Source organism: Vombatus ursinus, unplaced genomic scaffold (genome assembly GCF_900497805.2).
Source record: "Vombatus ursinus unplaced genomic scaffold, bare-nosed wombat genome assembly UNPS02014809.1, whole genome shotgun sequence".
Classification (NCBI taxonomy): Eukaryota; Metazoa; Chordata; class Mammalia; order Diprotodontia; family Vombatidae; genus Vombatus; species Vombatus ursinus.
Window position 1 is genome coordinate 1845597 of NW_020954587.1, and position 17535 is coordinate 1863131.

A 17535-nucleotide genomic window follows, 5' to 3' on the forward strand; every position below is an offset into this window, starting at 1 on the left:
AAAAAAAATAAATAAAAATTACCATAAAAAAGAATATGGAACTCAAAAAATTTTAAATAAATGTTAAAATTTGTGTTTAAATGTATTTGATAAAAAAATTAAAATTAAATGGAGAAAAAGAAGAAATCTTATCTCTAGAATGTCTGGTGCCTGAGCCTTTTAACTTCAATAATCTTGAACTTGGGGTTCAAGAATTGGTGCTTTTCCCCAAAAGTCTTCATTTTCTATAAGAAAGGCTATGTTGCAGCATCCACTACTTAGCAAATTCAAAATTCGCATCACCACCACCCCTGCTTTTTCTACACAGGAGAGTGGGGTTCAAGAACAGTGTCTTTGCTCAGGTTGCATGTAAGCATAGCTATCTCAACCAAGTACTTGTACTTGCACAAGTATATAATAAGTATGCTACTATATACTGGGCATGGAAAGTTTATTCCCAAGAATTCTACTCTATGAACTATGTTCAATAAAAATAATAATTAATATATAATATAATTACAATAAAAATAATAACAATAAAATAACATTAGGGAGAAGTAGGTGGCCTGGAACTAGAGGCTTGACAAAACTTCCCTGTTAGGTTCATCATGCTTTTCCTCCAGTAAACTGCCATTAAAGGTCTTGGGGAGATGGGGGAGAGTGCAATCCCCTCTCCAATATACTTAGTGGGCTCCGATCTGGAAGTCCAAGGAAAAGTAAGTGTACAAAGAAGGCCAAGCCCTTTTGCAGCTTTCTTGGGGTGGGGAAATTGTCCATTCTCTATCTCAGTTACTCAGATTTTTGGACATAGTCACAGTTTACTGGAAGTCAATCAGACGACTTCTACTTGTCCTCTTCCCAAGAGGTCAGGTCATTTGTCTACTTCTGTGCGAGATATTCTTCTAGCAGAGGTCCATGCTTCGTAAACTCAGTGAATTGTTGGTATTTTACAGCATGAGTTCAAGCCATGGCAGTAGCTAGATACCTGAAAGACCTGGGTTCAAGTCCCACCTCTGACATGTGACTGATTAAATCCTTTAACTTTTTGGTGCACTTGGCAATTTTCTTAGACTCTAAAGTAAAAAGACAGTGCTGACCTATGTTAGTAGAAGGAGTTATCTACTTTACAGAACATATCCACATTCATCTTGATTTACTCCTTTCTTTATTAAAAAGCTTAGCAATGAGTTAATTTAAACATTTTTAGCACAACAAATCACCCTGGGCTTTGTTTTTGTTTTTGTCCCCTCTCTCCCTTCCAAATTATTTACAAGTTAGGATGGTTAAACAAAACTTCATAGCTCAAAGCCTATACATTAAATGCCTGCCATTATTATGACAAAAAACCAGGAACTGCTGAGATTTAGCATGGTTTATGCCTTTATTTATTGAGTTAGCAAAAACGTGTCATTAAGATAGCCATTTGTTAAATGACTTGAACCATTAAACATGTTAAAATGTCATGTATAAGAACACTAAATTTCTGAGTGACTCCATTAATGGCTAATCTCAATAAATCTTCAGAACAGTTAGAACTAATTCTGCATAAACCATAACAGCCAAGTAACTTCCACGTGACTTTTTCAAAGGTAATCTATATTATTATATTTTGTTTCTCCTTAAATGATGTCATAAAAATAACAGCAGCTATACTAAAGGTAATAAACTGATTTGTGATGTAAGGCAATTTTCAGAGAGCAGCAACTCATTTTTTCTTGGGAATTAATGCTTTGTTACTATCTAATAAAATAATGTTATTTACTGAATTTGATTTTATGAGGGCTCCAAGGTCCCCAGATGGAGTCTCAAAAATGACAAAAGCAAAGTAATATTCAAAGATATAAAAACTAAGCTATCATAAATAAATGACCACTGATGCAAGGACATAAAAAGTATAAGCCTAGATTCTTTTAACATGTTCTTCCCTTGTTGAGCTATTATTATAGGTGGGGTCAATGCAGTACTTTGGAGCTTTCAATTAACAAGCACCTAAAAGAGACTGAACTAGAATGGAAACCAGGGTCTACTGAGGCAGTCAAGGGATGTATCAAGAGTGATGAACTCCCTCTTTCCCATTTTTTCCTCTCAGTCACACTAATTCTCACCTCCACATCCTCTACACTGCTTTCTCTGCCTCTCTAATACTCAATTTTTTTTTTATTTCCAAAGCATCTATTTCTGAACCACAATCAAGAAGAACCAGATGAAAAGAAGGAAGAGAGAATTAACATAAATTCCACATCCTCGCTTTCATTCCTCTTCAACAGCCAGAACGAATTTCATTACATCATGGTATCCCTAGATTTGCAAATAGTCACTGTCCCTTATCACTACTAAAGCCTTAGCTCCCCAATGGTCCAAGGAATTACTTAAGAATCAGATACTTACTGAATTTAAACCTGAAAAAGACCTTACAAGTCACAGAAAGCCCTTTCGTAACAAAGCCCTGAGATCTTTGCTTTCAAAAATTCCGTCTCACATATAAGAGGTCATAAGCCTCTATTTATGTAATTCCACAATTAACATACAGAACTTCAAGCATTTGGGTGATTTTATTAGTAATCTCATTTTCACTTCTGAGTTGGCAAGCGTGCACGTTCTTAGCGATATGCAGTACAGAAAAAAACAATGATTGTGGCACTCAGCTTCCAACCTTGAAGAGTGGTTTGGCATAATCAACCAACTGGCTAGAGACATCAAGGCTGCCAAACCTATCACTGATCAAAGCCTCAGGGTTAAATGTCAACCTGCCTCTGTTATGTTCCAACTCTCTGAGACCCAGTGCAAATAGCAGACATCACTGATGCATTATTTCAAGCTGTTGTGTCTTTCATCACCTCCAACACATCCACCAGCTGTGAAGGACACAGTATTGAGGTGATGTTGAGACCTAGCCAGTCTTGGCATCATCTAAACAGTAGCAATTGAAGTCCCAGCAACATCTCCCTTGATTTCCAGAGCGCAGCCAAGGTAGAGAGGTTTATACCAGTATATTATATATAGTAAAATGCCCTCATACTGCCATTTGATAGAATGGAAGATAAGATTCAGGTTTAAAAACGTCTTAGTTTTAAGAATTTTATTTTTTGTATGGTATTTATGATAATGTAGACTTCATGTGTTATGAAAGGTGAGTATTACATGAAATAAATGTTGTTTGTTTTTATTGAGATATTAGCACAAAACCTCTAATTCTCAGGAATTACTAATGAGAAAAAATGTTTTGTATGTTATCACTTTTATTTTGTGTACTGTATTTTATGGGTTACTTCATGGGTACTGTGTTAGCAAAAGTGCATAATATCAGCATTAATGTTTTGTTATAAATTAATATCTACAGAAAATGTATTTTCAGCAATATTTAGTGAAATATTACAGTTTTTGGTGGTTGAAGGAACCTAACCCCCTATTTTCCACAGATTCAATGTATCAACATCCACGTTTTTTACTTTTGGTTCATTTCCTAGGAACTAATTACCCCTGCAAAAGCTGAGGATCAACTGTACTATCTTTCGAAAGCAGAATACTGTATAGTTACAAAGATGAGAAAATTCTTCGACATCTTGTTGTCTGTATTTCCAATAATCCTAGACTACTACTATCTTTTAAAAGCTGAATTCTGAATAGTTATAAAGGTGAAGAAATTCTTCATTATCTTCTTGGTTCTAATTGAAATGACCCTAGAATAGGCAACTATTTTCTTTTTGTTTGTTTGTTTGTTTGTTTTGGTGAGGCAATTGGGGTTAAGTGACTTGCCCAGGGTCACACAGCTAGTATCAAGTGTCTGGTCAGACACTGGATTTGAACTCAGGTCCTCCTGAATCCAGGGCTGGTGCTCTATCCATTCTGCCACCTAGCTTCCCCTATAGACCACTATTTTCAAAGGAATTTTTTTTGTGATTCCTAAAGAACTTACGTGTCAGGCACTATATTAGGCCCCCTACAGATAAAAAAGATATGACTTTGAAAGTAGTTCCAAAGGTGAGTACCTAATACGTTTCTGGATTCTGACATTCTCTGCTCAGATGATGTACTATCACAATAACAACAGCATCCATATCTGTAAAAAGTATGATGATCAGACAACAAACAAGCTTCATTACTGTCTCTCTCATGTATTGCCAGTCAAGCAATAAGCATTTATCAAGCACTCACTTTGTGCTGTTAAATGTATTGATTATTATCTGATTAATGATTAAGAGTTGTAGTTAATCCCTGGAATCAGTACTTACGGATTTAGATTTAATTGGATCTGAATTTAATTGAATAGGCCTCAGTAGCAGAGTTTTTAAGAGTTTAGGTTCCCTAATTTTAAGGGCTACAATCTGGTCCTGTCTCATGAGGGAGATAAGGAAGATGAGTGGAAGATGGGTCAACCTTGTCAGAAGTTATTTTGCTTGGCACTGGGTCCTTCTAATGTTAAGTAGTATCTGGCACAGAACTTTCCAACTGGTGTTATTCAATTCTGTGTTTTTCTCATTGCTACAGATTCTGGTGACTCTTCCTAAGTCACAATGAATTGGCAAAATCTAAGCCCACCCTTCACCTGTGCTGTAAACCAACCAGTTTGCATCACTAACCCTATGTAACCAACTACATAAAAAAGCTGCTCTATCAGGTGCATCTTTAGCTATTGAAAAGCCATTACCTTTTTTATTAGCAATTGTCAGATTTTCTAATAAGTTAATCATGTCCAGAATCTTGTGCCTCAGTTTCTCTTCATTACAGATTTTAATCACAATGGTGCAACACATTATGCCAAGCACTGGGAATACAATGAAAGGCAAAAGACAACCCCCATATTCTCCAGGAACTCAAGAGTAATGAGGGAGATAACATGCAAGCAATAAACTTTCAATGTTCCTTCATTATCAAATCATAATCAAATGGGATGTCATAATCAAAAGGGATCATAGAGGCCATCAAGTCCAACCCAAACCTGAAGAGCAATACTTTCCACAAAACACCAAACAAGTCATTCAGCCTGTGTTTTATCTTCAAGCATCTTCAATTGCTCAATGCGGAGGAATCCCGCTCCCTCCAGACTCCCCTATCTACTTTGGAATAGCTATAATTACTAGAAAATATTTTTTTCTTAAATTGAAGTCCAAGTTGCTTCTCTGTAACATTTACCAATTGCTACTAATTAATTGATCTTTCACAATATAGCCCTCTAACTATTAGATAATTTCTATTATTTCCGCCCCATAAGTCTTGTCTTCTCAAGGATAAACATTCTCAGTTCCTAAAGGTACATGATATTGAGGCATTTCAACAATCCTAGCTACTCTCCTTGGCATGTTCTCTAAATTATCAATATCTTTTCAAAACTTTGGCAGCCAGAGCGCAATACAGTACTCCAGATGTGACCTAAGTCTATGGGAAACAATTCTAATGAGGAGAGGAAAAATGTAATTGGAGTAAAAAAGGCTCAGATGGATGCACAGGGAATTCCCCAACCAACTTAGATTTTAAAAGAAATATACAGAAGGTGGAAGCAAGGTCAGGTAACACAAGATAAGAGCATGGAAAGATCCTTAAAACAGTGTCAAGTGAGCTAAAATTCAAAATGATCTAAGACTAGCAAGGGAAATTAAGAACAACATATTTTTAAGCTATCCTCTCAAATACTCATGCGTACTTGATATATCATTAATTTGAGACTTTCCTTCACAATTTATTTAGGCCTTCCTATTCCATGACCTAAAAACTTTATGATATCCAGCACCTTCAGGCCAATTTGCTACTTCTCTGCCACTGCCACTGAGAAAGTGAAAGGGGATTGATGACCCCTTAGTAATTTTCTACATATCACAGATTTCAATGGAGGGGAAAAATGCTACCAGTAGTCTGCCTAATAGTGATGAGCTTCTCCATATTTAGCTGGACTAGTCCTCAGAAAACAGACTTAGTCTTTCACCAGAAACATACTGAAAGTCTTACCAGAATAGTAAAACATAACAGAGCATACAAAATGCTGACAGAGCCTTGGAGAACCTAGGGTCACTTAGATACCATGATGAGGCAGCAGAGTAAGCTTTGGGGGGCTTACTTTTAGGCTTTATCGGAAAAGAAAAGAAGATCAAAAATGGAAGAGGATATTTGGAACATATGGAATGATGATAATTGATAACATACAGATGTATACATATTCAATAGTTATTTATTTTTATTTCATATGCCTAGGATAATGACTTTTACACTGGAAATAACAAAATGGCTAACAGGAAATTCATATGAAAAATAATTACTGAGCTCATAAAAAGTACCTAGTTGCCCCCTGATAAATCAAGTCATACAGCTCTGATAACCTAAGATCATGGGCACTGAAAGAATTGGCAGCAATGATTGTTGAAACACTGCCAGTAGTATCCGAATGGTCATGGAAAATAGGAGAAGTATTAACAAATTAAGACCGAAAAATCTCTGACAGGTTTTTTTTTTCCTGGAGGTTTTTGTTTGTTTTCTGGTTTGCTTTTGTTTTTGTTTTGTTTTATTTTGTTTTTCCCAAAAAGTCAATGAAACAATTCTTCAGATTTAATTGGGCCAATAGACTAATGCTCCAGCCATTGAAGTACTTACCTGGTTGCTAAAGCATAGAAATCCCAACATATATATAGTCAGTTCTCTCCATATTTGATGAATTCCTGCTGCCATGTGACCAGTTGTGTCTCTATACTGAGTTAAAGGGAGCTATGACCAGATGAACCAGGACTGCATGTTTGTTAAACAGCCTTCCAACATGATGGAACTTCCTTTTATAAAATCATAGGTGATTGACGACTACATTTAGTTCTGATTCAAAGTCTAAACCACTGAACTGAATTTCCAGGAGAAGGAAAACAAGGACAGTGAGATGAAATCTATCTTCATACCTTTAAATTGACTATTATGAACTCCTTTAGGTAATATAAGGCCCTCTCCTCTAACATCCAGGGAGCTTGGGGTATCCACTTTGAAGAAAACTGTCCTAAGGCAAAAAAAATCCCAACACACAAGTAGGTGGTTCTTCAGAGACTTGATCAATTCTCTAATGCATAAACTGTTAATGTACTTCTCTGGAAAGTATCTCAAATACGGTGATGAGGTGAAATGTCCAACTGTACCAATACTGTATCTTTGATGAACATCCTTCCTATGCTGTTAGGTAAACTTCCTTTTGTAAAATATTATATAGTCAACAAGTGTCTTATTTTATTCTAGCCCCAAATGTGACCCATTGTACTGGTCTTAGTAAGGCCTCGCTTAGAACAGTATTATTAAAAGGATAGCTGGTGAACTCTAGAAAAAGAAGCAGTAATTACAAAGAATTAGCATGACTCCATCCAGAATAGATCATGCCAGACTCACTTATTTCCTCTCTGAGTGCTCTAGACATAGTTTACCTATTTTTTATTAAAGCGTTAGACAAATTCTTATCTTATAGAAAATATGGAGAGGTATGAACAAGACAATAATACAATTAGCTGAACTCAGAACTGGTGTGATAGACATATTCAAACTGTAATTATTAATGGTTCATTGTTAATGAGGCTAGAGATATCCAGCAGGGCTCCCCAGGGATCTGTTCTCAATCCTGTGATTTTTTTTATAATAGTTTGATCATTAATGTGGTTATAGAAATACATGACATGTTCATTATATTGTAGATGACACAAAGTTGGAAGAGATAGCTAACATACTGGTTGGAAGAGTCAGGACCCCAAAAGATCTTTTAAAGTTTGAGCATTAGCCTAAAATCTAATGAGATTAAATTCAATAAAATTAAATTTAAACTCTTAAACTCAGAAAACAAATCAAATTCATTAGCACAGGTTGAGGGAGGCAGTAGAGCCTAGAGAAGACTTTGTGGTTTTATTGAACTACAATCATAATATGGGTTAACAGTGTGGTGTGGTAACCAAAAATCTAATGACATACAATGCTGCATTGAGAAAAGCATAACTTTAGGAACAAGAAGGTGATAGTCCTACACTCTGACCTCATCAGACCTCATTTGGAGTACCAGATTCAATTGCAAGTTTCACAGTTTAAAAAGGTCATTTATAAGCTAAAGAGTGTCAAGATGAAGACAATCGGGCTGGCAAAGAGCCTAGAGTCCATGTCATATAAGGATTGTTTGAAGGAACTGAGGGTGCCTATGGTGGAGAAGAGAAGACTAAGGGGAGATATGATAGCTTTGTTAAAGCATCTGAAGATCTGTCATATGGAAAAAAGAATTAGATTTGTTCTCCTTGTCCCCAAAGGGAAGAAGCAAGATCCAGTCTTCATACCTTGCATGGAACCCCAGCTCCTGCCCTGGAAACTTGTCCTACTGATTTGAGAGTTCATTTAAAGATCTCTGAAATTAGAGATTCAAATATTCACATCATCAAAAATCACAGCCTAGTGTAGTGAAAGAACAATAAACAGGGAATAGGAAGATCTGAGTTCTAATACTTGTTCATTGTTATTTTAGACAGTTCAATTAACCTTTCACAGCTTCAATTCCTCATCTCTAAAATCAGGCAGTTGGGATAAATGATCTCTAAGATCTTTCTATCTCCAGAATACTTTGTTTTTTTGAACTAATTAGAATTTATAAACTGAGCAGCTAGGTGGCACAGTGGATAGAGTATGGCCATGTAGTTAGGAAGACCTGAGTTCAAATGTGACCTCAGACACTCTCTCTATGTGACCCTGGGCAAGTAACTTAACCCTGTTTGCTTCAGTTTCTGCATCTGTAAAATGAGGTGGAGAAAGAAATGGCCAACCACTCCAATATCTTTGCCAAGAATATCCCAAAGGGGTTCACAAAGATTTAGACACAACTAATCCACTAAACAACAACAAAAATGAACTAATTTAATTTGGTAAGTATTGATATGATATGATAAGAATAAGGATAGGGAGGGAATGCAATAACTCACCTGTCAATAGGATATCAACAAGAACATGCTCAGTAGTGGGGTTCCGGAAAGGTATAATTACAGACAAATGCCGACCAATACATGTACATATGGTCACTGGTTCCAAAGGTAGAGGAATGAGGCCTATTCCAGACAGATAAAATATCCATTCTTCAAGCTATTAAAAAATAAAATAAAAGACAAGTCTGACTTATTTAGACTAATGAATCACTTCTTTAACTACATTCACATCATATTCCAATTTTTGCAGTTGAAACGCCTTACGTTTTGGTATTCATTGTATGTCTATCCAATTGCCGTGTCTTTTTTTTTCTAAACATTACCGTACTTCACTAAAAAACAATTGATTAGTTTTCCCACTGAGGAGGAAAGGGGGCTAATTGCCAATATTCAAATGTCTAGCTCATTTTAAAGCATAGAAGGCTATTTATGACAACATAAAAGAGAAACCCTAATTGGAAAACCTTGTATTTCTGCTCAAGGCATTTTTAATTAACTCATGTAACAAACCGAGTCATAAACCCTGCATGCAGCTTCCAAAAGCTAGAACCTGATGCCAAATGTGATAAGGGTTTTACTACATAAGGGTAAGAAAACAATGTATGTTTTTACCTTATAGTAAAGGATAATAATCAGTAGTTAGGTGTGATATTATCTCTCATCCTCCATTACAATGAACTGTCTTTGTTTAATTACAATGAACACTACAGTAATGGTATTGGGGCTACTTCACTGTAAACATGGGAAGATCTAGGTACACTGTTCTTCAGCTGTGACACTGATTTTCAAAAGACTCATCTCTTTTCTTTGTTTGTTTTGTTTTCCATTTTGATGTGTGAATTATCCTGATTTAAATGTTTCCTAAAGAACCATGACTCAATCTAGGTATCTCTCTATACTCAAGCACACAGGGAACCACATGCTGCCCCATATAATAAATACATACCTAAACAATTGAATGACTAAATCAATCAATTAATCAATAAGAGAATAAAGATCCCAATAAACAAGCTAACAAGTAAACACACGCAGGCGTATATTTTTACATAGATGAATGTCTCCTTTTGAATTTCCAGTTTTGTGTTTTTAATTTTCTCAACTACCTATATTTTGCTAAGCCTGAATACCAGTGAAAACTAGCAACAGATTTTCTCAGTCTTTGAGGTAATCATTTCTAAACCAGCATGGATATCATATGTCCATTAGGTGACCCAAACATATAGAGATATCTTTAATTTGCCCATATTTACTTGTCTATATATTTACTGCTTCACCAAACAATCTGTAATTGGGCAGTTCAACATGTCTAAATTAAAATGTATTGAAAATTTCAATTAAACTATTGGCTACCATAGACTTAATTACCACTATATTAAAAAATATTCATATCTATCAAAACTATCCACTTGCATTATCAACTTGAGAGTATAGGAGAAAATTGAAGAATGAAACCATGTGTATACATATAGATAACTATTTTATATAAAGTAAATAAACAGCTTACTTTGTTTCATCTTACTGCTTCTCTAAGAATTTCATTGGAATCTTTAGAATTTTAATTAGAAAGCTCATAAAAGATGAAATAGGCTAGAGGTAATAGAGAGTAAATTTGGTTTGCACATTGAGCAGAGCTACAGGGGCCATCAGGATTGGCAGGAATCAGTGGAGCTTTCCATAGACATAGATTACAATGATCACTGACTCATGCTGGGTTTTAACAGCCTCATTGATTTTAAATAGTCTTCTTTCGTTTCTGATCTACTGACCTATAGGCTAAGAAATTCAAACAAATCAAGGGAAATTGAGATGAAGAATGGCCATGCTTAAGAAGAAAATGAATAAAGACTCCGAAAAACTCAAGTCAGCACATGACAGTTGATATATTCCAATGGAAGAGCCTGCTAGAATCCCACTTTTATTGTGCCTTCCTACTAACCTCATCTCACTCCATTAAAATTCTATTGCATAAAGAATGCCGGCTATTCTACCCCAAGTTTACTACCAGAACATATAACTAAGCTGCCACTTCAGTTATGGTACCCCAACAAAATTAATTTTAAGATTCAAAAATTGTAGTCAAGTGACTACAGCCTAAAGTTGGCTATTCACTGTGAAGAGCTCTCCAGAGATCCAAACCAGAAACAATGAAGCAAATAAATAACCTACACTAATTTTTCTCAATTCAGCAAAGAGACACAATCAGAAACAGTTAAAGCCTATACTATAAGCACTACCATTACTTGATTTTAGATTAGTCAGCTACTCAGCAATGAGGTAGCTTAAAGTGTTAGCTGAGATACATTTCATCAGCAAAATTCAGAGAGAAAAATCAATGTAGGTTTTCTTTTTTTTCTGGTACTTTAAAAGTTGTTCCAAAGTGCCAAATCTAGAACAAACTCTCATCATATCTTTAAAAAAAGAAAAAAATCTATCTTAGTTATATATACACTCATTCATAATAAAGATATTATTTCAAAATGTTCATACAATTAGTGCTTCCAGTGACCTGACATCAGTTTGCAGAGGATAGCAATCAAAAGAATTGAATAAAAAGAAAAAAAAAGAAATTATTCAGGGATAAAAATGGCAAATCAAACTCACAAAGGTGAGAGGAATACACTGAAAAGGTTGAGGGGGTCTGGACAAAGCAACTGAAAGAATGAGTTATTGATCACAGTAGAGGGGCACACAAAACCCTATAGATTCACCATTATTTGAAAGCAGATGTGCTGGATGATAGAAATGAAGCTTCAGCGATCAATTGGTCCATGAAAGGTTTAAGTGAATTATTTGATTGTTTTCTTGCTTTTATATTTGATGAAAAATTTAACTTTTAATTTACAGCCTCATCCTTTCTGAGCACTTAAGTTCAAAATAGATAACAGGTGTGCTGTGTTGTTGAACTGCCCCTGAAAACAGATCATTTTGATCAGAGATGCAAGCATAGTTCTTAATAAAAGGGTAAGGAAAGATGTCTCCAAATGCATCGCTTAAAAAATTTTGTCTTCTCAAATAGATTATTGTATTAAACAAAATAGACTCACTTTATCTTTGTTTTTCTCTTACTTATGTGACAAATTTCTGAAAAAAAAATCAAACATCAGGGAGTCACAATCAGGATCACACAGGACCTGGCAGTTGCAACATTAAAGGATCTGAGGTGATGGAACATGATATTCTGGAGGGCAAAAGAGCTTGTATTACAAGACTACAATCAAGAATCACTTACCCAGCAAAATTAAGCATAATACTTCAAAGGAAAAAATGGTCATTCAATGAAATAGAAAGATTTCAAGCTTTCATAGGAAGACCAGAAGTAAACTGAAAGTTTGACTTCCAATATAAAAACCAAGAGAAGCATAAACAGGCAAAAAGAGAAAATAGAACATAAGGGATACAATAGAGCTAAACTGTTTACAGCTCTACATGAGAAGATGATTTGTAATTCTTTAAAAAAATATCCCTAACAATACAGATAAAAGGAATGTACATAGATAGAGAATACAGGTATAAGGTAAATTTGAGGGAATGACATAAAAAAATTAAAGGATGAAAAAGAGGAATACAAAAGTGCAGAATGCAAGAAAGACAGTAGAGGGGAAGATGGAGGGGGGCGATGGGCATCACTTGAACCTTACTCACATCAATATTGGCTCAAAGAGGGAATAATTTACACAATCAGATGAATAAAGAAATATATCTTACCCGACATGGAAATAGGAGGGGAGGAGATTAAGTAAAGGTGAGGGGGAAAGACTCACATAAGGAAGGGCAGATCAAGAGAAGTGGTAGACAGAAGCAAAACACTGGTGAGGGGGGAAAGGGTGAAAGGAGAGAGAGGACAAACAGGAGGAAGAATAGGATGGAGGGGAATACACAGGGCGTGATTATAACTGTGAATGTGAATAGGATGAACTCTCCCATAAAACAGAAACAGAGAGCAAAGTGGATCAAAAACCAGAATCCTACGATATGTTGCTTATGCTTGAAGCTGGAGCAGAATCTATTATGCTTCAGCAGAAGTAGAAAAAAAACAAACAAACAAAACATGGAAAGCAATCCTGATCTTCCACAAAGTTAAAGCAAAAATATACCTACTAAAAAGAAATAAGGAAGTAATTTGAAATTACATCTTGCTAAATGGTACCATAAACAATGAAACAATCAAATGAGAAGAGCAAGGAATAGTTAACCTGTCAGATCTATGAGAAGGGGAAGAATTAATGACCAAACAAGATATGGACAGCATTACAAAATGTAAAATAGTTGATTTTGATTATGTTAACTTAAAAAGCTTTTATACAAACAAAACCAGGGCAACCAAGATTAGAAGGAAAGCAGAAAGCTGGGAAACAATCTTTATAGCAAGTGTCTCTAATAAAGGCCTCATTTCTCAAATATATAAAAAACTGTGGCAGAGCCAAGATGGCAGAGTGAAAGCAGTGACTTGCTTGAGCTCTCCCCCAAACCCCTCCAAATACCTGCAAAAAATGGCTCTAAACAAATTCTAACGCAGCAGAACCCACAAAAAGACAGAGTGAAACAAATTTCCAGCTGAACACAACCTGAATGGTTGATTGGAAAGGTATACAGCACTGGGCTGGGAGAGGAGCACAATTCAGCATGGGCGCGCAGGCTGCAGCAAACCTGGAACAGGCCTCAGAGGACTGAATCTCAGGCAGCTGTGGTGGTTTCCAGACCACTCAACCCATGAACGCCAAAGACAGCTTAGAAGGTCAGTGGAAAAAAAGTTTGTTTCTGCAGTGAGAGAGAAGCTAGGTCTCAGCCCCAGTTCCCAAGAATGGCCCCAAGGCGGTGGCTGCTTTCTGAGTTTCTGGCCCACAGACAGAGGGGAATAGAGTGGCTGATCAGAGGGGAATTACAGGGATCTCTTTGCCAGTGCTGAGGCAGGAATCTCTTCCTTTGCCCGTGCTTGGATCTGGGTGACAGTTCTGAGGGTCAGTCCTGGGGCAAGGAGGAACACTGGCATGGTGGAGCTTATAGTGGCGGTGGAAAGGAAATCCTCCTCAGAGTTCCAAGACAGAAAAGAGTGCTTGTGGTCACTTATAGACCAGAGCATAGGCGAGGAAAAGAGTAAACACCTCTGCCTGTATCATACCACCTTGGAAGAACTGAAAATTTACAGGTCACTAGAAGGATCTCTAGAAACAGCTGTACAAACCCCCAAAGCTTGGGACACTACATTCTCCACATTGGAAGCAAACCTCTACCTTAATAAAGAGTTTATAACTCAAGTAATTGTCTGGGATCATGAGCAAACCTCGCAAAACATGTCAGACCATAGAATCTTTTTTTGGTAACAAAGAAGATCAAAACATACAACCAGAAGAAGACAACAAAGTCAAAGCTCCTACATCCAAAGCCTCCAAGAAAAATATGAATCAGTTCCAGGTCTTGGAATAGCTCAAAAAGGATTCTGAGAAGCAAATAAGAGAAACAGAGGAAAAACTGGGAAGAGAAATGAGCGTCATGCAAGAAAATCATGAAAAACAAGTCAATAGCTTGCTAAAGGAGACCCAAAAAATTACTGAAGACAATAATACCTTAAAAAATTGCCTAACCCAAATGACAAAAGAAGTCCAAAAAGCCAATAAGGAGAAGAATGCCTTAAAAACCAAATTGGCCAAATGGAAAAGGAAGTCCAAAAGATAACTAAAAAAATACTTCCTTCGAAATTAGAATAGAGCAATTGGAAGCTACTGACTTTATGAGAAATCAAGACACTGTAAAACAAATCCGAAAGAATGAAAAATTAGAAAACAATGTGAAATATTTCATTGGAAAAACAACTGACCTGAAAAATAGATCCAGGAGAGATAATTTAAAAATTATTGGAATATCTGAAAGCCATGATCAAAAAAAGAGCCTGGACATCATCTTTCAAGAAATTATCAAGGAAAATTGTCTTGATATTTTAGAACCAGAGGGCAAAATAGAAATTGAAAGAATCCACAGATCACCGCCTGGAAGAGATGCCCAAAGGAAAACTCCTAGGAATATTGTAGTCAAATTCCAGAGTTCCCAGGTCAAGAAGAAAATAGTGCAAGCAGCCAGAAAGAAACAATTCAAGCACTGTGGAAACACAATCAGGATAACACAAGATTTAGCAACTTCTACATTAAGGGACCGCAGGGCATAGAATATTTTCCAGAGGGCAAAGGAGACAGAATTACAACCAAGAATCATCTACCCAGTAAAAGTGAATATAATCCTTCAGGGGGAAAAATAGTCATTCAGTGAAATAGAGGACTTTCAAGCATTCTTGATGAAATGACCAGAGCTAAATAGAAAATTTGACTTTCAAATACAAGACTCAAGTGGAACATGAAGAGGTAAACAGGAAAGAGAAATCATAAGAGACATATTAAGGTCGAATTGTTTACATTCCTGCAAGGAAAGATGATATTTATAACTCATGAGACCTTTGTCAGTATTAGGCTTGTTGGACAGAAAAAATTATATGTATGTGTATATATACATATATATATGTATATGTATATAGATAGATAGAGATGTAGATAGACAGATAGATAGATAGATAGATAGATAGATAGATAGATAGATAGATAGACAGACAGACAGATAGATAGATAGATAGATAGATAGAGGACACAGGGTGAGTTGAAGATGAAGGGGTCATATCTGGAAAATAAAATTAAGGGGTGAGAGAGGATTATACTGGGAGAAGAAGAGGGAGGTAGAACGGGGTAAATTATCTCACAAAAAAAAACAGAAAAGGAAAGGCTCTTACAGTGGAGCAGAAACTGGGGAAGGTGAGAGGGAATGAGTTAATCTTATTCTCATAGGATTTGGCTTAAGAGGGGAATAACATAAACATTCAATTAGGTATGGAAATTTGTCTTACCCTATAGGAAAATAGGGGGAGAAGGGGACAAGAGAGCAGGGGAATGACAGAGAGGAGGCAGATTGGGAAAGGGACTAATCAGAAGCAAACACTTCTGAGGAGGGACAGGGTCAAAAGAAAGAATAGAACAAATGGGGAGGGTGGTAGGATTAAGGGAAATAGAGTTAGTTTTTCACAACATGACTACCATGGAAGTGTTTTGCATTACTGCACATGTACAACCTATATTGAGTTGCTTGCCCTTTCAATGAGGGTGGGTGGGGAGGGAGGAAGGGAAAAAATTTGGAACCCAAAGTTTTAAAAACACATGTTTAAAAAAATGTTTTCACATGCAACTGGGAAATAAGAAATACAGGAAATGGGATACAGAAATCTATCCTGCCCTATAGGAAAATAGAAGGGGAGGGGGATAAGAGAAGGGATGGAGAGATAGAAGGGAGGGCAGACTAGAGGAAGGGATATTCAGTATGCATGCCATCTTGGGGTGGGGGGAAGGGCGAGATGGGGTGAAAATTTGGAATTCAAAATCTTGTTGAAGTAAATGTTAAAAACTAAAAATAAATAAATTTTTAAAAAATCAAAAAAAGAAAAAATATATATAAAAAACTGATTCAAATTTCTATGAATACAAGTCATTCTCCAAGTGAAAAGTGGTCAAAAGTTATGAATACAGTTTTCAAACGAAAAAACTCAAAGATACCTATAGGCATATAAAGAAGTTCTTTAAATAACTTTTGATTAGAAAAATGCAAATTAAAATAACTCTGAGATACCATCTCATCCATCTGATCCATCCATATGTACAGTTTCATAGCCCTTTGGGCTATAAAAGTAAAGGGCTTTGACAGTAAAATAAAATGATAAATGTTGGAGAGGATGTGGGAAAACTGGGACACTGATGCACTGCTGTTGGAGTTGTGAACTGATTCAACCATTCTGGAGAGTATATTTGGAACTATTCCCAAAGGGCTATAAAACTGTACCTACCCTTTCATTCAGCAATACTGTTACTAGGTCTGTATCCCAAAGAGATCATAAAAAAAGGGAAAATGACCTACTTGTGCAAAAATGCAGCCCTTTTCATGGTGGTAAAATATTGGAAATTGAGGGGATGCCCAACAATTGGGGAAGAGTTGAACAAGTTTTGGTATATGAATGTAATGGAATGCTATTGTGCAATAAGAAATGATGAACAGGATGATTTCAGAAAATCCTGGAAAGACTAGTATGAACTAGTATGATACAAAGTGAACTGGGCAGGATTAGGAGAACATTGTACACAGCATCAGTAACATCATGTGACCATCAACTAGGAATAACTCAGCTCTTCTCAGCAACACAATCATCGAGGACAAGTACAAATGACTCACAAAGAAAAATGCTATCCATGTCTAGATAAAGAACTGATGGACTCTGAATGCAGATGGAAGCGTATTTTTCTTACTTGCTTTATTCTTTCTCATGGATTTTTTTATGTTTCTTCTCTCACAACTGTGAAAATATGGAAATACATTTTACATGATAGCAAACTATATCGAATTGTTTGCCATTTTCAGAAGAAGGGAGGGGATGGAGAGAGAAAAATTTGGAATTCAAAATCTTGTAAAAAATGAATGCTAAAAATGTTCTTGACATGTAACTGGGGAAAATAAAATATTATTTAAAAACTAAATGTAGAACAAATAATTTTGATCATATTAAATTGAAAGGCTTTTGCCCAAATAAAACAAATGCAACCAATATTAGAAGGAAAACAAAAAG

General features: G+C 36.0%; 1 protein-coding gene across 1 annotated transcript in view; it reads right to left on the reverse strand.

The window, feature by feature from the left end:
- CFAP47 (cilia and flagella associated protein 47) overlaps positions 1-17535 on the reverse strand; it is an 857531-nt gene that overhangs the window by 249276 nt on the left and 590720 nt on the right. Inside the window, exon 55 of the mRNA XM_027875456.1 lies at positions 8889-9045. Coding sequence (XP_027731257.1) covers positions 8889-9045 — 157 coding nt within the window. The remainder of the gene's footprint in view (positions 1-8888; positions 9046-17535) is intronic.